Source organism: Numenius arquata, chromosome 24 (assembly GCF_964106895.1).
Source record: "Numenius arquata chromosome 24, bNumArq3.hap1.1, whole genome shotgun sequence".
NCBI lineage: Eukaryota > Metazoa > Chordata > Aves > Charadriiformes > Scolopacidae > Numenius > Numenius arquata.
In genome coordinates, this window is record NC_133599.1 from 1778886 (window position 1) to 1801410 (window position 22525).

General features: G+C 52.9%; 1 protein-coding gene across 1 annotated transcript in view; it reads left to right on the top strand.

The window, feature by feature from the left end:
* The window catches only part of PLXNA2 (plexin A2), a 147999-nt gene that overhangs the window by 98405 nt on the left and 27069 nt on the right, over nt 1–22525 (top strand). Inside the window, exons 9-16 of the mRNA XM_074163345.1 lie at nt 1595–1795; nt 3638–3734; nt 4042–4235; nt 10491–10642; nt 14080–14197; nt 17097–17233; nt 20350–20517; nt 21822–21915. Coding sequence (XP_074019446.1) covers nt 1595–1795; nt 3638–3734; nt 4042–4235; nt 10491–10642; nt 14080–14197; nt 17097–17233; nt 20350–20517; nt 21822–21915 — 1161 coding nt within the window. The remainder of the gene's footprint in view (nt 1–1594; nt 1796–3637; nt 3735–4041; nt 4236–10490; nt 10643–14079; nt 14198–17096; nt 17234–20349; nt 20518–21821; nt 21916–22525) is intronic.

Below are 22525 nucleotides of genomic sequence, written 5' to 3' on the forward strand. Positions count from 1 at the left end.
GAGGGCTGTCAGCCAGACTGGTGCCAGTGTCACAGGAGCAGGACCTGTTTAATCTCCTCTCTCATGCAAGAGGCTTCAGTTCCTCATCAGGAGAGGCCTGAAGTGAAATGTCTTTGGTGCTGTTTTGTCTCAGCCGCCCCCTCCCTCCCTCCCTCCCTTCTCTTCCTCCGGATTCCCACTGAACAGCCTCTCCCCGCTCCTGGAGCTCAGCATCCCTCGCTTCTTCAGGTTCTCTCCCCAAATGCCTTTGCTGTGGCCTGGCAGGTGACAGATAGTGCTGTGAGGCTCTGGCTGTCACGTACTTCTGCATTTGCATTTGACTTAGGAAAAATACATTCCTGGAGCAGCTCCCGATTGCATCCCAAAGGTGCAGAAAGGCTTTGATCTGAGCCGCTGCCCGTTTGCTTGAATCTCACTGAGCTGGGCTGGGACATCGCCTTCCTCCTGCCCATGGGTAGGACCCTCGCAGGGTCCCTGTGGGGCTGGCAGGGTCCCTGTGGGGCTGGGGTTCCCATTTCCAGGCTGATGTAAAAAGGCTTGGGGTAACTGAAGGGGCTGTGTCCAGAAGAGTTGGAGATTTAAGGTTTTGAAGCCCAAAGGGTGCTGTGAAGAAGGCAGAGGCCTGGTGCCTCAGATCCCAGGGGCATCCGAGCTTGTTTGGCATCTTTTGGGCTGGCCTTCCTCCTCCTCCTCCTCAGTGGTCTCTCCAGTGAAGACCCAGGGGCAGGAGATGTGCCGGTGCCATCGCTTGGTGGCAATTTTGTTGTTTTTGCTGTTCATGAAATGACGTGTGGCCCTCCTGGTCACGGCCCAGCATCCGCCCCACTGATATGCACCGAGATTCAGTTGTACAAAAATTAATTAGATTTTGTTTCAGTCCTGCCTCCTCTGGGAGAGATTCCTCCTCAGATCCAAGGACAGACACTCTTTTGAAAGCCATAAGGCTTTTACAGCTGCTGTTTGCTGGAGGAGGCTCTGAGTTTATTGCAGATGCCAAACCCTTTGCTACGGTTCCTAGGAGAAGAGGCCAGCTTTGCAGAATAGACAGAATTTCGGAAGGCCCAGGGGGGTCGGGATTAGGGTGCTTAATCCCATCGGTGTAAAACCCCATCCCTGCTCTTCTGGATGCTGACTGCAACCAAATCCTTCAGTCCTTGGATGTCCTCTGCTTCCCAGGAGCAGAGATCAGGGAAGAGCATTGCTTTAGAGATAGAAAGGGCAGTTCAGTGCTGCTGCTTTGCCCACCCGGTGGAGGCAGGCACCCCCCCTGGGCACCCCCCAGTGAAGGGAAAACCAGGACAGTGGGAGCACCCCAGCGAGAGGCCATGGGAAGGGGTGAGAGCAGATAGAACCTTCCGTTTATTCCCCGAGTAGCGGTGTTCCTTCTTCTGCAGTGAGAAAATTGGGGTGGGGGGACTGTAACGGGGGTTTCTTTGTTTCTGCACTTAACCTGCAATGTGGGTGGACCAAGAAGTGGCTGGTCCTGGGTGCGGAGGATGTGCTGGGACATCAGCCCTGCCGCCGGAGACCTGGCCGGACCCGCGGATGCACCATCACCGCTGTAACCTCCCCCTCTCTTTTATTACCCCCCCAGGACTGTCCCCAGCTCTTCCCCACAGAGGAGATTCTGATCCCGGTGGGAGAGGTGAAACCCATCACGCTGAAGGCGAGAAACCTGCCCCAGCCCCAGTCTGGCCAGCGCGGGTACGAGTGTGTCCTCAGCATCCAGGGGGTGATCCACCGCGTGCCCGCCCTGCGCTTCAACAGCTCCAGCGTCCAGTGCCAGAACAGCTCGGTGAGGGACCGGGATGGGAAACTGGCCAAAACCTGCCCAAAACGGGGGTAAACTCTGAATAGGGTGGGCTCAGCCACGGGGGGAGTAAAAAATCCCCGGGTTAAACGCATCCCGAATTCCAGGTGGGAACCCGCCGTGGGTGTGCGAGGTGGTTCATTATCCCAGCCTGGAGAAGAGCCCTTATCTGGCGGTTCCCTGCCTGACTGCGGGGGGTCAGCGAGGGGAAGGGGAGGAAGAGGAGGAGGGAGTGCGAGGAAGGTGTTAAGACAGGCTAATTCACGCGGGGGAGATAAGGCGAATCACAGCCCCCTTATCGGGGAGCTGTCGAATTCCAGGTCACGGTAGCTGGATGAATACAGTCATGCTGAAAAGCAGCGTGGTGCAGAGAAGGGGGGGGGAAGGAGAACTGCCGGGGGAGAGAGCACAGCGTGGTGGAGAAGGGGAAATTATCGGAACGCTGCTGCCGGAGAAGCGGGCAGGGGAGGATGTCTCTCCTCTGAAGGATGGGGCTCAGCCCTGCTAAGGGACCTGGCAGGATTTTACCCCAGAACACCCCAAATCAGGTACTCAGGGATGCCAAAACATGGATGGCGAATGCAGGCCACCCTCCGAGGCCACGTTTGGGTCTGGTGTGGCACGCTTGGGCTGCTGGACAGGTGAGGAGGAGTGTGGTCCTTCCCCTCCTCGCCGTGAATCCAAAGAGGTCCTCGGGCAAACAGGGCACAAGCAGTTTGGTTTAGGCAGCAGAACAGGGTCTGCTTTAATATTCAGCGCAGATGGTCTTAAATTGTTAATGAAGTTTTGAATTTTTAAAAATTTCACTGGATATTTATATATCACTGGCCATCTTTGGGCCTTGCAGCTTGGTGGATAATAAATGTATTAATATTATATAGTACTTTTCCTATCCAAAGCGATTTATAAACACTAGAGAAGCACTTTTATTCCTGTTAGGCTAATAGGAAGTGGTAGGTAGAGAATGTAAGGGCAATTCTGTACTCACAAGCTCTGTCACTCGTACAGAAGATCTAGTTTCACACCAACTTAGTAAAACCCAGGCGAAGTGAATCAGTACAACCAAACCCAAGTGAAAACTGTGCAATTATTGCACGGGCACAGTCAAAGCAGTCTGCTCTGGTTTAACCATCGTTCCCTCATCCCGAAGAGGATGGCAGCCTTCACTCACCTTTTTAAGTCTTTTTAGCAGCTCTTGATGGACTTAAAGAGACCCTCAGAATGAGGCCTCGTTGGGGCTAGTTGTGATAATGGGAATTTCAGAATACACTGGGAATTCACCCAAAGCATCCAGAGTGACTCTGCCATGGCCCCCAGGATGTCCATGAGGAGGTGAATAATTCAAGGCAGCGCTGTCCTGGCCTAGGCTGAAGCGGAGACTGGGAAAGGACCTCTCTGCACCATCTATTTTTTCTCAGCTGTTGCCTATTTCATCAGCCAAAGCTGTGCAGCCTGATTTTTAAGCTCCCAGTCACACCAGGGTGCACGGTGACTGTGTAAGAAGATAGCCTGAAGGCAGCAGTCCTTCCAGTATGATTAACTAGAGGGGCTGTATTGATAAGCTAGAGACTGAGTGACAAGAGCAACCACTGTGAGTGGAATAATTAATCTATTACCTCTCACAAGGACTAGATCTGATTTAATTATCTCTTCCTGGTGAGGAGGAGGGAGTCAAAGCAGGACCCTGGAGATGGAGTGTAGCGGTTCAGACATCAGCACATGTTTTTAAGCAGAGAATAATCATGGTTTCTTGAAAATAAAAATACTGTTTTCCTGTTAGTATCTCTGATACATCCTCCCAAGCATTTCACTCTCCATCTGCTGCAGTATCTCTATGATGGGATGGACATAAGCAACTTAGCCGTGGACTTTGCTGTGGTGTGGAACGGGAACTTTGTTATTGACAACCCGGAGGATCTGAAAGGTAACGGCTGCCCGAGTTGGCTTCCGAGGCACGGGGAGGAGGGCGGTGGTGGGTGCTGGGGAGCGGCTGCTGGGGCTGGTCCTGGTGGGTCCTGCTTGGGGTGGGAGGAACTCGCTCTGCGCCACTGATGGTGGAGCTCGCTAAGCACCAGCCTTGGCTTTGGGAACCAACTGGGTGAGTCCTCTCCGCGGCTCATTAAGTCAGAACTCATCGTGTGCCTTTGCTGGGGGTCCGAGAGCAGCCGCGGCCCATGGGAATATTTCCATTCCTGGCCTGCTCCTGATCTCCCGTCCCCTCGTCCCCGCAGTGCACCTCTACAAGTGCGCAGCCCAGCGCGAGAGCTGCGGGCTCTGCCTGAAAGCCCACCCCAAGTTCGAGTGCGGCTGGTGCAGCGGCGAGGCCAAGTGCACGCTGCGGCCCCACTGCAGCGCATCCCCCCTCCAGCCCTGGCTCGACTGGTCCAGCAGGAACGTCAAGTGCTCCAACCCCCGCATCACCGAGGTAAGGGCCTTCATCCTTCACCCCTGTCTCCTTACTCCTTCCAGCGTGGGTTTGCGCCTGCCATCCTGCTCCTCTGAACATCCGCTGTTGTCCAGCCGGCCCTGAAGAACAGGGAATGAAACGCTCCGTTACTTTGCTGGGAAATTAATGTACGGACCCGCCGGCACACGGCCGGGCTGTGCAGCCCACCCGCGCAGCTGCCACTCGCCCGCCATGCGGCCGGCGTTGGGGTGACCGCTATGGACCGTTGCAGGAATGCTAATTAAACGAGGGAGCTAATTAGTCTATAGTTGATGCTTCTGATGTTTCTGTTCAGCCCACTGAGGGATGCAAAATGTCTCCCAGGAGCATTTTTACCAGCAAAACTGCACTCGGTCTGTTAATGTTACTATTAGGAGTGACACTCATATCAGGTGGGGATGTAAGATTTTGGTTTCTCACTTAATTAACTCCCCCAAAAAGCCTCCTTTGCCCTGACTGTGTCCCTACCGCAGAAGGCAGAGGAGGGAATGGGTGTAAAAGTGTTGGACCCAAGTAGCCTGTTGCAGTGATGCTCATGGCAAGGCAGGAGCAGGGCTTAGCACACAAACTTCTGCCAGCTGAATAAGGACCCCAGTGGACATTCCCTCTTAACTCAGATTAGTTTCTACACCAGTTTAGCTAAACTGGCTCACACTCAGCCCCCCTGGGAGGAAGGCACCAGCCTCCCTGTTAGGGAGGAGGGGTGGAAGCGGCAGCGGTGCTGTGTCAGGGCTGGAGGAGGGTGTTGCTGAGGAGATTCCATCCATCCCACGGGGATGTTTCCAGGCCTTTGTTATTTCTTTCTTAGACCTTCTGCAGAGCTCGGTTGTACCTTTGATGGGCAGGTATTTCTCATGTGCGGTGTTTTGTAAAGTGCAGAGGGGAGGCTGCGGAGCAGCAGAGATGGTGCTGGCTGTGCAGAGACCTGAAGGCGCTGAGAAACGTTGAGAGTCCTTTCCGAGGCTGGTTGGTTTGTTTGGCAAGTCATAGCTATCTTTACAGAGAGATAAAATGAGCCTTAAAGGCTTGCCTGGATACTCACCTTGTCCTGCCAGTAGTCAGAACCCAAAGTTTTCTTACCCAAGTGCTGTTCTGCTTGGACACGGTTACACTACAAGATGCAAAACGGCCTCTGCCTAAGATTTTCTTCACCATAAACAGCTCAGGCAGTTGTAACGTTGAAGAAGTCTTAGATTCATTTATTTACCCCTCCTTGAGCTAAGCAGAGAAGGGGAAAACCACTCTGCTCCAGCCACCGAGTGACTTGCATGGAAGCGCTGCCAGGCCGGCTCTCGCGGCTGGCTGCAGGCACGGCGCTGCCACCGAGTATTTTATCACTGTCCAACTTGAAAGCAATACTCTTGGTCTCTGTCCAAGGAGGACAGAGCAGAGCTTTGCTGGTAGAGATTTCTCGTCTCCGTAACCAGGTCTGTGTCGCAGCCTTCAAAGCGGGAAGCGCGGGGTGCCTCGCCAAGGGAGGTTTTGAGTGTCGGGAAATTGCCCCGAGTGGGTTTGGAGATGAGAGAATTGAGTAGGAAATGTCTGTGCTTTCATTGCTTATTCTACAGCGAGGGTCAGCGAGAGAAAATCCAGGTTTCAGGCAGGTGCATTGTCCCATGGCTTCCGCCGACTCTGGCAGTTCTGTGAGCTCTTGTGATATTATCACAGGTCTTGAAGTGTTCGGGTTTTTTTTCTTGAACTCCCCCTCCTGCCCTTTTTGTGAATTCATAGCTTTTATTATTTTTTTTTTTAATGCAAGTCAAGCTTGCAGTTTCACTGTTGTAGAAAAAGAAGGAGGAAAGCAGAGGGAACTAGTGGCTTTTTTCATGGCCACTAGAGGCTATTTCATGGGTGGGAAGGACACTGTATAGGACTAAAACTCTTACAGAATTTGGCTAAGTTCTTGAGCGGTCAGGTCTATAGAAAATGGTGAAGCCTGAGAAAAAGCTCTGCAGGATTGATATTCCTAAACCCAAACCTTTCAACAGCACAAGTTAACTTCTCTCATCCCCCTTTCCCTCCAGAAAAACGTATGAGTGCTGGTGAGCTGCTCTCCATCCTGCACACACCGGCATTGCGGCTGGGGAGCAGCAGTTGGTCTCCTACCGGGGCTTGCTTTGAGCCTGCATCACTCAGGCTGAAAGAGCCTTTAATTTGGGCTGTTTTCCACTCCTTTTCCATCATCTGGCCAGGTTCACTCTTTTTGTCAAGGCAGAGGTCAAGGGCCTTGCTTCCAGTCGCCAGTGCCTTCGGGGGATGCGTAACTAGTAAGAAGAGATTGTGTTTTAATAGTCATAAAAGTAAATGAACAGTAGGATATACGCAGTCCTTTTCTTTTCCTGAGTGAGAGGCCCAGCTGTCACCAACAGTGTCCCTTGAACAGCAGAAAACTTCCACACGGTCTGTGGTCTTAGCGATAAATAAATAAAACTCAGTTTTCTTGCGAACAAGCGGCACTCTGATCTCCTGTTCATTTATTTGCAGGGCTCATTAATATAACATCAGTGCAACAAACAGCTGAAGGGGGGGCAGTGTCAGGCTGAATAATGGAGTTGCTCCGCTGAGATAACAATTAGGTTCTGAATGTGCTATCAGCTACGGCAGAGACGAGGAGGGATCATGCCGGGATGACAATGCTCATGTGCTGGCTCCCCGCTGGGCTCATCAGCTGGGATCCAGCCAGCTTACAGCAGGATGAAAAAAAAAAAAAAAGACAAAGAGAAGGAAGGTGGATGACATCTGGGGGGGGGGACAGGGGTTATGGTGCTCTCCCCGCACCCTGACAGATGCCAAGTGGTCTCAGGCTCAGGGCTTGGCTCCAGCTCCCAGAGAAAAGCCCCGTCCGACCCGTGGCCGGTCCCAGCTCTCACCGTCTCGTGCACGGGCTTCGTCCCGAGGCTAAATCCCACCTGATGTCGGAAACGCTGAACCGTGCAACCGGCAAGATGTGGGGCTGAGAACATTCATCCTGCATCGTTACAGCGGTGTCTCCTGCAGGCTGGGGAGGGAGGTGTGCTGGCACCCTGGGGGGGCTCCTGGATCCCTGGAGATCCTGGGATCCTTGGAGATCCCTGGGATCCCCACCTTGGCTTCGAGTGAGAAGCAGCAGCAACAGAAATACAGTGGTGCCTCTGCATCCCGTATGTGATGTGAGGGTGACCTTGGTCCTGCCACCACCCACCTTGTCACTCTGTTTGGATCACAGAATCACAGAATGGTTTGGGTTGGAAGGGACCTTAGAGATCATCGAGTTCCAACCCCCCTGCCCTGGGCAGGGACACCTCCACTAGAGCAGGTTGCTCAAAGCCCCATCCAGCCTGGCCTTAAACACTTCCAGGGATGGGGCAGCCACAACTTCCCTGGGCAACCTGTTCCAGTGTCTCACCACCCTGACAGTAAGGAATTTCTTCCTAATATCTAATCTGAATCTCCCCTCTTCCAATTTAAAACCGTTACCCCTTGTCCTGTCACTACATCTCCTGACAAAGAGTCCCTCTCCGGCTCTCCTGTAGCTCCCTTCAGATATTGGGAGGCTGCTGTGAGGTCTCCCCGGAGCCTTCTCCTCTCCAGGCTGAACAACCCCAGCTCTCTCAGCCTGTCTTCACAGGGGAGGTGCTCCAGCCCTCGGATCATCTTCGTGGCCCTCCGCTGGATCCTTTCTGTGAATAACACAACGCTTCGTGCTGGCATAAAATCCTTTTCCTGAGGGCAGGAATGGGCTTTGTTAGAGGCAGGGCGCTGGGTATTTGTTTCCTGCGAGGTGAGGCTGTTGCAGAGGGGAGAGGTGACCTGTTCAGAATAATTTGGGGGATCAGCAAAACCAAAGGCTCTACCTCCCACACCCCACTCTAGATCTCGGGGACTTTCAAACTACTTCAGTTTTGCAAACAATGTAGAAAACTTCCAGCAGAGGCACAGACCCCTCAGCAGTAAATGCACAATTCCTGATAATGGTCTTGTTTTTCCTTAGCTGCCCTTTCCATGTTCTCTTGATCCTCCACAGACCCCTGAGTGAAAAGCCACTGTAGTAAAGTGTATTTCTTGAAACTGGGGAATATTTCTTCTTGAACCTCTCTGTCTCAGCCCAGAAATCCGGACTGTCGTTGCAGCCAGCCCTGCAGCCAGAGCAGCTCCCCGATACGGCCAGGCTGGGGGTGAAGGTTGCCCACGGGCTGTCTGGCTCTGCTGGAGGAGCCTTGGCCAAGCATCTGCCTGGCGTCGGGGTGACCCAGGGATGCTGCTGGGGGTCACCAGCCCTCACTGCAACGGGACCTTTAAGACTTATCTCCTTTCTGCGATTTTGACTGAATCTCTCCAGCTGTAATTAATTGAATGCATCTGTTCTAACCCTGGGGCTGCTTTATGGCACAGTTACTTCAAAACTGTTCAATTAGCGGCCACTAAAATCTAGGTCGAGTGGAGCTCCATATTGGGGATTTTCCAGGTCAGGACATTTTCAAAATACAGCCTCGGCTCTGCTTTGTTCGGCACGGCCGGTTGGCTCCGCCGGTTGTGGTAAGGTCGGGAAATGGCAAACTGTGGCTTGTTTTTTTTTTTTATTTTATGAACAGTGATGAGACAACGCGCCCGGCGGTGTTAAGCGCTCCGGCAAACACGTTTTAATGTAATCCGGAGCTGCAAAGGACAGTTGTAACTGTCAAGTAGGTGAACCACCGAGTTCAGGTGATTCCCAACTAGCGATGTCAACGTTACCAGTGCAGGACTGGGTGTAATGCACTACAACTTGATTTTGCCGTGTCTTTTAGGGGCACGTAGTGCTTCACGGAGCTAAATGATACGAGACGTGCTGTATGAGTTACAGAGAACAGCAGCACAACAGGCAGCGCATGGTGAATAAATCAGAAACCCCAGCCCTGCGGTCGAGGGGAGAGGGAGGCAGAAATTAAACATAGGCAGAGGAAGAGGGGGGTGGTTTGATGGATGAGGCAGCTCCTGGCTCTGCTGGGTGCATGGTGCAGGCTGGACCCCAGCACGGAGGGGGCCAAATTCAATAGCAGCACCTAAAATAGGAGCACAGAGCGAGAAACACCGAGGTGTAAGCCAGGGAGAAGGAGAAGGGCTTCAGCTGGGATTTGAGATGCAGGGGGGTTGCTGGGAGCCCCAGAGTGGTGGGGGACAGGGCTGTCCTGATGGCGTGAGCAGCTTGCATTGGGTGGGAAGGGGTGACGTGCCCCGTGGCACTGGCGAGTGCAGGGGGTCCCCCAGGGCTGTTTTGGGGCGCACTCACCCCACGGTGCAGCAGGTTGCTGGGACCTGCTCTCGTGATGGGGCTGGTGCTTTGCTGCCTTCCCAGCCCCCCCAGCTCTGGGGAGCAGCGAGCTCTGGAGAAGGTGAGGGAAAAGCAGCCATCCATCCAGAAACGCTAAGTGAAAGGTTTTGAAGAGCTCAAGTCTTTTGCCAAAGACAAGGGTGGAACAAACAAGCATAAACAAGATTTATCCATTAAATTAATTGAATCGCATTATTATGGATTATGTTTATTTATTAATAACAGCTGTAGCACGGAGAAGATTAGTAACTCGCCCAAGAGCAACAACAGACCGGTGGCAGATTCAGGACAACTGTTTGAGAGTCTTAGGTCCAAATTTTGTGACTATGCATTATTGTAATTTATACTCCTAATTGAAGAGGATATTGTCTTTAATGAAAGTCTATAGAAGCTGAGACGATTATGGCTGAGGCAGGCTATAAACAGCCAGCTTTAAAGCACACACCTCACTCTTTAGCATTTGTAAGTCATTTGAGGTGCCAACTTACTAATAAAATGTGACATTAACGTTCAGAGAAGAGCCAAGGCAGAAGTTAACAAAGTTCTCCAAAGCAGTAGGCAACTTCTGGAAGGTGACTTACCATCTTCTATACACATAAAAAAGGAGCCAGTCTTATCCTTCCACAAGGTTTTGTGGGGGAAGCATTGCCCACACCTCTTGGCCATCTGCAGGACCTTGATGTCCCCTCTTGGAGCTCAACACAGAGGGTTTTCGGCATCCTTGGGCTGAAATCCATGTGTTGGGTTGGCCTGGGTTTGGGCTTCTCCAAGACATCTAGAGGGCTCATGAGATGGTGGTGCTGGCCTGGGTTTGGCAGCGCTCAGCCTCCCTGGGCAGCCTGCAAAGCAAAAGTGTGGGGCTGGAGAAGCCAAACGTGGGGGTGAAGGAGCAGGGGTGTTGTGGGGACACCAGCTCAACTTTCCTGTGTTTTGTTTGTCCCTAGATCCTGACAGTGTCGGGCCCCCCGGAAGGAGGGACGAGGGTGACCATCCGCGGCGTGAACCTGGGCCTGGATTTCTCCGAGATCGCCCACGGGGTGCAGGTTGCCGGGGTGCAGTGCACGCCCCTGCCCGAGCACTACGTCGTTGCAGAACAGTGAGTGGCTTCCAGGACCTCACCCGTCCTCACTGCCGGTCCCCAGGGCTGCCCAAAGCCTCTTCCCTGACCTCCAGCAAACACACAGGAGGCCAATAACTCATTCAAACCCCAGGCATCATAGAATCACAGAATCTTCATGGTTGGAAGGGACCTTTGAGATCATCAAGTCCAACCACAAAAAAAAACCAAATCAACAACCAAAAAAACAACAACAAAAAAAAACCCCCAAAAAACCCAACAAAAAACCACAAAACACGACACACCACACCCACCCACAAACAGACACAAACCAACAATCTCGGGCACTAGAGCATGCCCTGATGAAGTGCCATGTCTACATCATCTCTCCACCCTTCCCAGCCCTGCAGACCTACGGGAAGGGGTCGGGAGGTGGATGGTGCCTGGAGCAGGACACGCCATTCCTACGCCAGAAGGGGATGAGGTGTTTGGATGCTCTCTGGGGGGGAGGGGGGGAGGATGGGATGTGCTTAAACAGCCCTTTAAGCTTTCATTAAGTGTTTTGTTTCCTTCCGTGCTGCGGTTCCTGCTTTGCTAAGCAACTTTTCTGATGAGCACCTTGCTGTTGAGGCTGAGCCTCTCTGCCCCCTCCGCTCCCCGTCACACTTGAAATTCCGCCGGCGCTGCTGGCTCCACGCAGCCATTTGTTAGGCGGGTGAGGCGGTGACAGCCGCTTAATCCGAATGGGCCTCCACTGGAGTCAATTCATTTATTTCACTAAGAAAAATGTCAGCCGAAAATTAGAAAATAGGCATGTAACAGGGGATGGGCGAATAAACCTCCCAAAGTGACACATGCTCCCGTTGCTGGTTCGGGGGGCGGTTGTTCTGGTGTAGCCAAGGTGCCGTGTGGGGGTATCGGGGGTCATTTGTGCGGGGCAGGAGAGCAGCAATACAGGACGTCTCCCCTTGGGTTGTCTCATCTGACCCGCTGGGGGCCAGGACAGTGTCCTGTGTTCATAGAGCCGTGGCTGCGGTGAGTGTGGAGGAACCCAGGCCCCATGGGTGGTCCCACCAGCACGGACCTGCCCCAGCTTTGGCAGCAGCTGAAAAACGTTGTCCTCTGCTGGTGAGATGCATTTGGTGGGTCCCAGCCTGACCCCCAGCGTAGTGGAAGGACTTCTCACTAACACATGTTGGCGTTGGTTTGTTTTTTGCTCGCTCCTTGTCTTTGTTTCCCCGTCTGTAAGACAGAAGTGACACCGATCTCCTCCCCGAGCAGCGGGGCTGTGCGCAGGGTATCAGGTAGGACGTATTTTCCCATCGCTGGACGAAGGGCACCCTGGACACGGTGTTATTGCAGGAACGGCTCCAAGCACTGCACCCGTAGCACCGTCACCGCTACCGTTTGGGCTGTTCTGCTGAGAAGCATTTTGTTTTATTTTATTTTTCAAATAAAGGATGGAAGGTTATAAAATTATCCTCCTTTGATGGTATGAAACCCTGATTTTGTAATCATGACTCTAATTAGGGCTCTTGAGCTTTCAAAGTTTGTTAACATCATTAAAACATTTACCCTGGGCAGATAACAGCAAGCGTTTGCATGAGAGCTGCCTTTTAAAGATGAATACAGATAAAAGGACCCTCTTAAGGGTTCTGTGGGCAGACTGAATTCCAAGACTGTAATGACTCACCATATGCTCCAGCCACACAATCTATCAGCCAGCAATTAGGTTAATGTTGGTGAAAGGGCCACTTAGCCCAGCAATCAGCACCCTACAGCTCTGCCGAATGCATCATTTTGTAACAAGGTACCTGCTGGGAATTTGGCTTTTATCGGGAATCAGGCTCAGGTGTGCCAGGGTCGCCCGTGCCCCGTCCTGCGACCCGTCACGCCTGGTACCCTACGGCAGCTGCTGATTTACTGGCAAATAGTTGAGTATTTGGTGTTTCCCCCTGTATACAGCACTTGGTGTATCCTTGCTGCTTGTGGAAGAAAACCTCTGCTCTCCTCTCCTGCCCGTGGGGTGTCAGGAATCACTTCACCTTGCTTTGGTGGCCTGTGGGCTGGCGGGAGCCGAGATTTCTGCTCCCCGATGGCAGCCCTAGCCCGGCAGTGCAGAAACCCTGCCTCCTGCCCGGCTCGCAGGAGGAGAGGGAATGGAGCAGCAGAGAGAGGAGCGCGGGCGATGCCTGGTTAAAGGCGGAGAGAGGAGCACGTGGCAGATGAAGGCACACAGCTGAGATGCTTCGGTTTGTTCTCCAAAGGCAGCGTCTCTCTGGGCAACCCGTTTTGATGTGCAGTAGTAAGGACTTGCACATTAGAGCTCTTTACTAGCGTGTGTGTATTTCATTAGGCCTCCTGGCATCACCTGTGCTTGCCGTCTGTAGGTTCTTTTTTCCTTTAGTCTTTTTTATTTTATTTTATTTGTAGTGAATTTAAAGCCGCTGAAGGCAGCCGAAACGCTGCCTTCACAAATTGGAGCGTTTCATGCATTTGCACGTGACCGGCAGAAGAGCCAGCGTTTCCCCTGCTGCTCTGCAGAAGCACCTTCAGCCTCACCGGGGAAGGATGCTTTGGCTCTTCCTCTTGTCTCAGTCTCGGGGCCAGACACCAACCAGTGCCTCGTCACCCGCGTTACTGCATCCTCCTGCCCCAAGGCAGGTTACTCCTGTCCTGAGGTTTCCAGGATGCTCTGGAATTGGTCTTTCCAGCCGTGGGAGCGAGCAGCATCCATCCCCTTTGGGTACAGCGGGAGAGCCCTGCCAGCCCTGTACCTTTGGGACCCTCTCTCGAACCTGCTGGCATGGCGTTTCCTTGGTCTCTTCTCCAGCGGGCATTAGGCATTCCCAGTGCCCTGGCGTTTTTGGATTGAGGGTTTCCTCATCTTCCATCCTGGTGCACTGTGAATAACCCCGGCAGCTCTCCCCATCCTTACGGCTTTCCCTGCCTCGGGATGTGCCACTGGGCTGGGACACGCGAGGAGTGTGAAATCAGTGGCTTTCGGTGCCACCAGCTCCTTTTTACCAGCATCAGCATGTTCTGTGTTAGCCAGCCCTGTCTCCCCTGCAAAGGCTGCTCTCCCCGGCTGTCTCTATCATCCCCAAGCAGGTTTCTCCATTTTTGATTAACTGGGAGACTGCAGTGTGAGCTGTTCCCTTAATGAACTCATCTGTTACTCTAAGGACTTCGCACTCACTTTGCTACTGGCTAATATATTGCCATTAGTGCTCTGCTTTGCTCTGGAGTTTACAGCTTGTAATAATTATGTCTAATTTTGATTTTTTTTTCTTTAAATTACTACATGGGGTAAAAATAGACTCAGTAATTAACTTCTTCTAAAGAGGCAGATATCAAAGTTAAAAGGTGGGGGGGGGGCAGGGAGGAAGAAAGAAGGCAGCCAGCCCTGTGTGGAGCTGCAGAGGGCACGGCTGGCACCTCCTGCCAAAGCCTCACTGCGGCATTTCTGCTTCCAGGATCGTCTGTGAAATGGGGCAGGCGCTTCCCGGGATCAGCTCCGGCCCAGTGCTCCTGTGCATCGGAGAGTGCAAGCCCGAGTTCATGGCCAAGTCCACGCAGCAGTACGTGTTCGTGGTGAGTGTCCTGCTGGGGGCGGGGGGGTGACGGGGACAGCGCGCGTCCCCCACGGGAATGTCCATGCTCGACCAGTGCGCGCGTCACATGGATGGGGCTCAACAATCCCAAAATTGCCATCTTTTTCTAATGCTTCCCCCATGACACTGCACAATTCCTTGGTAGCCAAGTCAACGAGCCCAGTTTTCAGGATCCAGAGCTGGCACAGGTTACAGAATAAACAAGATTTACGTGGGAACCTAAACCCAGGGTTCCCGCAGCGTTTGGTTTCAGCTTTGCACCTCCAAAATAGTGATACCCTCCTGAAATGCTGGGCTCGGCTACTCCTTGCAAAGCCCGTCGTTGTGATCCCAGCAGGAGCGTTATGCAAAGTGGAACTTTGTTCCGTACCCGAGGACTTTCTGTGCCCGAGGAATCATCAAGGAGCTGGAATCACACTCAGAATTTCCCTCTGTTTGTACTGCACGTTGTTACTTTGGTCCTTAGTGAATGGGGCTGAAGCCAGGGCTCTGCTTCTTGTTTTTGAAGGTGTTTCTGTGCCTACGTGTGTACAAATACAGGTGCCAACAGACCTTTTGGCATCAACACAGAAACCCACACCAGGAGAGTGACCCCGGAGTCCATCCTTCTGCAGCTCAGGTCCTGCCGTCCTGCTCGAAACTTAGGTGTAATCACTCCCTGTGAAACCTAAAAATATCTGAGTTAGTTTCTGTGTATATAGATTTAATTTTTTCACCCTGATGCCCTTTGGGATGGAAAGGTAATTCTGCATCTAAATATTCAGGAATTATTTTTTTTTCCCATCCAAGGAGGCTGGCTCAGTGTGGGCTTTCTCTGCCTTTGGCTTGGTGTTGGTGGGCTTCCATCGGCTGAGCGGGTCGTTTCTTTCTCCTGTTTAATTAGCAGCCTTTTGATTCATAAACTGAAAAGCCAGAGCTGGGGTTTCTCATATCTCCAGTTTTGCCTAAACAGGGCACTTCATCCACCCACATTGATTTTGTGCTCAGTGGAATCTGTATGCAGGGAAACGCCAGCACTTACCAATTGTCCACAATTTGTAAACTAATTGAGAGATAAATCAGGCTGGCCCCTGCCACCCTATCGCCGTTGGAAGCGACACCATCCCCTGGGATTTCAGTTATTCAACAACATACCAGGGGTGCAAAATATCACCACATTTTGCTCAAATATGCCAGAAACCCCCCTGGTCGTCACAGGGCACTGCCAGCGTAGTCCCCAGGTTTGCCGTTGTTGAAAGGCGAGTTCCCGTGCTCCACAAGGAGGATGTTCTCTTGCTTTTGTGTTAAATAATAACCAGGAGCAGGTGGAAGGTAATTGCGGAGATGAATCTTGGAGCAGTACCTTGCAGCAACCCGGTGAGCGTCTGCCGAGCATTAGCATCCTTTGTATTGTTGCTCCTGATTTCCAGCACCTTACCCTGATTATATCGCTGCTTTTTCTCAGGCACCTCAAACTTCTAGCACATCATTTCCTTTTGTTAGCTGGCCTCTATTTTTCTCTTTAGCGCCGCCACAAATTCCATTACGGCTGGTTTATGCCATTAAAGTCAGTAGTAAAATTGATTGGTACCTTAAAGCAGAGCTCTGTTCTGACCCTGAGAGGGTTCATGCCTTGGTGAGCTCATCTGGTGCCTGACACCGCACTGGAGCGATGCTGTCACCTTAATTACACCCGTTTTATCTGGGGAGGTGGAACCTTGGAGCTACATTGGGTCTGTAAATCTGTCATAATTATCGCCAAATCATGGGTTGAAGATGGAAAATTCTTATTCAGCTTTCAGGCCCTCGTCCGACACTGGCCTCGCCCCAGCCTTGGGAGTTTTTGCCAGTCTCTAGGGTGAGCCCTCAGCTCTCCTGTCTTTTCCTTGTGTACAAGAATGAGTGCTCGGGGTTGCAGCCTGAGTTTTTAGTTTTGGGCAATGCTTTGAATTTCCAAGGCTTGCAGCGTTTAGACAAGGTGATGCTCACACCAAAAGTGTCAGGAGGTGCTGAGAACTCCCTTGGAATGCAGAGGAGAGCTGTGCTTCCCAGTATACGTGTGGCTCTCGGGCTGTGCTTCCCAGTGTGCGTCTACATTGAACGTCCTTTGGAGGTTTTTTGCATTTTGGAATCACTCCTCTTGGTCCTATGAAATGCTCCCAAGCCCGCCTTGGGTAAATATTGCTATTACCATCCATATTGTCTAGTATTGCTATTAACTGGGATAATCACAGAATATCCTGAGCTGGAAGGGACCCGTGAGGATCATCGAGTCCAACTCCTGACCCCAGCTAGGATAAGAGCTGTGAGCTGACCTTGAGCAGTTGAAGGACGAATCTCTCCCTCCAGTGATATTATTCCATAATTACCCATAGCGGGGTGGACGGTGTGTTTTTCTCCGGTCTATTCAGGAGTCAGGGTCAAACAGGCTTTCGGTCTAAGCTGCTTTGGCAAATGCTGCGGCACCCAGAAAACACATGTTGCCTTGTGAAAACAGGAGAGAAAACAGGACAAACTCTCCGAGCTGCCAGGCAGGTGGTACCAGGGGAGCGGAGCTGGGCGGCTGCCAGCCGCCGCAGATGAGAGCCATAAAGAGGGTAATGTGAAAGCATTAGGAAAACAATTTGGTAATATCCACTGATTGAAAACAAATAAAAAGGTACCTGCTTTCTGCAAATTCTATTAAGGGGAATAAATAGCTATCATGGCGCAAGGCAGGATAAAAAGTGGCACTGCTGCAATAATATCGCCGATAAAATGTCGAGTGGGATCTAAGTTTGCCCACCAAGGATGTATTTCCATCTGCAATGGGAAGCAGGCTCTGCCTTCACAATACTGTCGCTGGTGGCTCATCGCTGGCAGCAGACGGGAGCCCTGAGTTTGTCTTTTTCTCTCCCCAGACGCCAGCAGTGAGTTTCCTGAATCCCAGCCGCGGCCCGGAGTCGGGAGGGACGATGGTGACCATCTCCGGGCACTACCTGGGAGCCGGCAGCCGTGTCTCGGTGCTCCTGGGAAACCAGACCTGCGAATTCTACGGGTAAGGGGCCGAGCCAGGCCAGCGCGGGCTCCTGCCGTTCACCTCCTGGCTACCGGGGCTGCAGCAGCGTGTATCTGCTGTAGCTGAGCCTGCAGCCACCGCAAAAATTCATCTGGGAACCCCTGAAAACACCCGTTCCCTCTTTTATTACATGAAACCATCTTCTCTCTGACTGTGACTGAGCCATGCTTGGCAAGGGAGGGATTGCGTCGGTGTTAGTGCTGGCCATTATTTCATTTTAATGCCATTACAATGTTAACTGGTCCAAAAATCTCAGGCAGGCGTCACTGCGGTTGTAAAATGTTTATAGTAGCCATCGGTCCCTGCCCCCAGCCCGGCTGATGGGAAGAAAATGTAAGGTTTGTAAGAAACATCTAGTTTCTCTTTTCACAAGCCAACAAGTTGCGTTGCTGTTATCGCAGCCGCTGCTGCAGGTGCCTCAACCTCCTGGAGATGGTGGGAGCGAGGGGTGGGCTTCCGCGTGGCAGGGCAAGGGTCTGCACGCACCTTCTGCTGGGAAAACTCGCGCAGCCATCCATCTCCTCCGGGATTGCTCTGGCAAATTTGCTTTTTACCCAGCAGTGTAAACACCGAGTTGACATTTGCAGGGTTTAATGGGTTTTTCTTGGGGCTTAGTTAAAAAAAGATACACGCGGTGTACATCTGTGTGCACCCCGTACGCGTCCCTCCACGGGCGCCCCGGCGCAGCTGGCAGCAGCGTTTCACAGCGTGGGCACAGCTTGTGCGGGAACAGGGTGATGAGCAGGGGGGTTCTGCCTCTTACATCCTCGCCCAGGCTTCCCAGGAGGAACCGAGGAAGTTTCTGGGAAAGTAAAGACCCCTGGAGGTGAATTTCTCATCGGGAAGACCGAGAGGTTCTCCGGTGGAGGAGCTGTGGGCATTCAGAGGTGGGACATTGGGATATCAGTGGTGCTTGTTCTAAGCTCATCCTAGAACGGTGTTTCGGGAGGTCTGGACATGCCGAGGTCTCCAAGTGCAGCTGAACTCTGCAAGCGCCAAGCACTGGACTGATCCATCAACATTTCTTCCCATATCCGAAGCAGAGATGCCAAATTGCCTCCGCGGATCCATACGGGTATCAGCGTTACCACCGGCAGAAGCAGCCGCCAAGCTGGCCTGGGAGCAGAAACGTAATCCCTTAAATATATGATTATATTCAGGCAACCCGCAGATCCTGACCTGCCAAACCTGGGAGAGTTTTGAATTCTCTCTATGTTCTAATTACAGCAGGCGAGCAGAAACTTAAACAAAGCGATCGGCAGTGTATGAATGGCACCATCCTTCACGCGGGGTCTCGCTGTGCACTTTGTTTTGCTTGGACTGTTTTGAGGCAATGAACTTCAATTGTACTCGAGGGTGTGGGGGAGCCTGATTAGATGAAGCAGTTTCTAATGAGATTCACTCTAATTACAGCTTCCCCCATTCTCCCCTCTCTGATCGGAGGAGTGGGTAGATTCACCATGACGACATAATAATAGCACAGAAAGCTAATTAACTGATCACAGGGAGCTGGGAGCAGCTCTGCCAGCAGCGATGCGTCACTCTGCATCTCACGCCAGAGCTAAGCAGGCGCGGTGGGGTCTGGGGGGGCAGAGCAGGCAGCGGGCAGGCAGCAGGCAGCAGGCAGGCAGGCAGGCAGGCAGCCCTTCGGCTGCACAGGCACGCACAGCAACACTCGGAGAATCAGCAAGGAGGGTGGAGAAACACACTCCTCGCACAAGGATGCCTTCGTGGTTAAATTAAACCTAGGTGGAGAGTGAGAATTAAATGAGGGAGGGAGGAGGAGGGGAGGGCGAAAGGGTAGACGTGTAATTGCATCAATAGAAGCAGTCAGGTCCAGTTTGTGTCAGGTATTTTAGGTTGTTTTGGTTCCCTCGGTTGTTGGTGGGTGGGAGAGCCGAGGTGTGAGCTGGGAACATCATGGTACCTTCTGTTCCGTTCCTCCTGAGGTGCCCGGTGCCGAGGGATGTGCCCACACTCCTTGGGGAGGGCAGGGAGTGTGTAAGGGCTCGAAAAGGGCAGCATCCCCTTGCCCAGGTGGAGACACGGGAGCTTTGCTGGAAGCTGAGCAGGGGCACGGCTGGACTCAGCCTCCAGGCACCCCCAGGAGCTGTGCAGCCTCTTGGGGAGGGTGAGGATGGTGAAGATGGGGTGTTCAGGAGTGCCGGTTTTTGATTTAAGTGCCGAACTGTTAGCGAGGTGCTGAAGACCTGCCTGCCCAAAGCTAAATGAGCCACAGAAACAGCACGGCTTTTTTGGTGAGCTGGGGACAGGTTTGGGCAGGCGGAACGACCGGCTGGTGACCGTGCAGGGCACTGGCCTTCCAGGGATGTCACTCCAAGCACTTTTTGTAGGAATGGTGTCCAGGCTGACCACAGAACTGTTCCTCCCTCTGTCCCAGCAGCAGGAGTGGCATCGCTTGTATCTCTTTGCCCTTCTCCATCCATCCATCCACCCATCCATCCATCCACCCACCCACCCACCTACCGGTGCCTTTGTGCTTTGACAGCCCCTCGTTATCCTGCCGCCGCAACCTTCTCCAGGGCTGCGATGGAAGCAGATGGTCTGTTGTGTCCGGCCAGGCAGCGCCGGGGCCAAGGTCACCCTGCTCTGACGGGCAGACAAAGCTGGAAGGCAGCGGTGACGGTGGCATCGCCCTTCCCAGGCGGGGGCTTCCCGGGCTCCTTTATGCCTCTCACAAGGGCCCGTGTGTGCCGTGAGGGTGGGGAGGGGAAGAATTTTGGCTTTTGAGGGAGCTTATGCATCCCGTTTAAAAAGCAGCCATCTGTTTTCACACGCCCGACAGAAGGCAGCGGGTTCACGGAGGGATGCGGGCGGCTGCAGTTTGGCACAAAGAGTGAATTCAGGCAGCCTGCGCTTCTCTCTCGGTGGGCAGGCAGCGGCCCCTCCCCGGCAGAGCTCCGTTCCCTCCCTCCCGTGCCAGTGAAGCCCTTCTGCCCATCGGGAGCTCATCCCCTTCGCAGGTGTCGGGGTCTGAGCTGCCTCACTGCAGCTGTGCCAGCACCAAGGGTCATTTTCTGCCCCCCCGCACCATGACCACCCATTAACGCTTGCCCGGCTTCTCTCTCGCCCAGGCGGTCCATGAACGAGATCGTCTGCGTGTCGGCCCCCTCGGCCCACGGCCTGGGGGCTGTCCACGTCTCCGTCAGCGTGGACCGGGCTCAGCTGGAGCAGACCTTGGTGTTTGAGTACATCGACGACCCCAAGGTGCAGCACATCGAGCCCGAGTGGAGCATCACCAGGTAACGCAGGGCTCCCACGGTGGGAGAGCAGCCAGCTCGGCGGGTCTGGGTCTCCTCTCTCAGCGTATGCAAAAATGGGTCTATATGGAAATGCACATCCCACCCAGCGTCCTGGATTTGTCAGTGCTGGGCGTCTGCGGCATTTGCATTTACTGAAAATCAGGTCCAGAGTTCCTATAGTAGTTGTGATTACCGAGGCAATTACAGCAGTAGCAGTCTGCACCGAGATTCTGGGAGCACAAATAAAGCCCCAAGATCACTTCCATCTGCTGAAGAAGTGCACAATTGCTCATTAAAGGCTCCTTCTTGTAGTTCTGGAATAAAACAAAACCAGCAACCACCAAGAAAAGAAAAAGCTGATGCTAATCAAAATGTACTGTTTGTCCCAGATTCACTGCTCGGAACGGGGCGGCCGGCGCTGTCACATCACCGTGACGTCGCTGCTGCTAAAAACCCCTGTCCATACTCATCCCCTGGTGTTACTTTAATGGTTGTGCTTACAAAGACTGTAACACAGCTATTCATTTCAAATTCCAATTATTTTTTAAAATTGCCCTTGAAAGAAGTAAGTGTCTCGCAGCAGGCTCTGTGAGATGTCTGCTTTGAGTCCGAATCCAAGATCGCGGGTGGTTTGGGTGGGGTGGGTTTGATGGTGGCCCTGGAGGGGTCTAAAGGGGCCAGCGGGGCTCTGCTGCAGAGGTGCTGGAGACTCGGGTGAATCCGGGCTGTGCTGCTCCAGTTAGCACATGAGAGAGGAAGCCGAGAGTGAAAAACTTTGCCCAGGGGCATTGGCTGTAGGAGAATGAGGGTGCTTTAGCCCGAGGGGTTGTGTCTTCCCTGGCCCCGATGGCACCGGGTGCTCTTCATCCCTCCCCAGCTCTATGTGACAACTTGCTGTGTCTGCAGTCCAGATGCGAGCGCACGTCAGTTCCTTCACTGCACGTACCATTTCTCGTGTTCCTTAAAAACATCGCTATGTAAATCATTAAACACTGTGACTAATTTATTGTCTTACGTATTTAGTCTCAGCTCAGTTGATTTCTTTGGTCCCGTTTCTCATCCCGCTGCCGTGCAAGGCTATGAGGTGGGAGAGGGAGCAGAGGATGGGGCTGACTCGTGAGACACCGCTCCCCAGCCACTCGGGGAGTGGGGATTGATCCGCTCTGTCGCCTGGTGCCTGAAGTGCCTGCAGAAAACATCTTTCTGAGATCAACAGGCATCCTTATTGCCAAGCAGAGTCTCTCTGCACAGCCCCAGCCCCTCCTGCCCCGAGGCGTTAATCGGTGTCTCCTCGTTCTCCGCAGCGGACACACGCCTCTGACCGTCACCGGCTCCAACCTGGACGTCATCCAGGAGCCGAGGATCCGCGTCAAGTACAACGGCAAGGAGTTTGTCAACGTAAGTAGCTGCTGCCAGCACGGTGCCGCCGGCCACCGGTGCATCCCGCTTGGATGCACACGTAGGGTTACTGGTACCAGTGTTCCCTGCGTGGTCAGACTTAGAATCATAGAATCATAGAATTGTCCAGGTTGGAAGGAACCTTTAAGATGATCTAGTCCAACCATCAACCTAACTCCGATAAAAACCATCACTAACCCATGTCTCTAAGCACCATATCAACCCGTCTTTTAAATACCTCCAGGGGTGGTGCCTCAACCGCTTCCCTGGGCAGCCCATTCCAAGGCTTAATAACCCTTTCAGTGTAAAAATTTTTCCTAATATCCAATCTGACTTGCCGCAGCAAAAGCCTCTCTGGGGGTATTTCCCTAGACTTTCCCATACTGTTGGCAGCAAACCCTGGGGACCCTGGGAAGAGGGGTGCCAACACACAAATGGGAGAACACAGTAACTGCCAAGGAGTTTTCGAAGCGTTTTAGGTCATCTCCATCACCTCAAATTCTGCCTTGGGTCAGATAACCTTGTTTCACTCCTGAAATTCCCCCTTTAGCCAGAGCCCCTGAGAGCTCTCCTCTCCCCAGCATCCCTCCCGGTACCTCGCTCAGCTCTA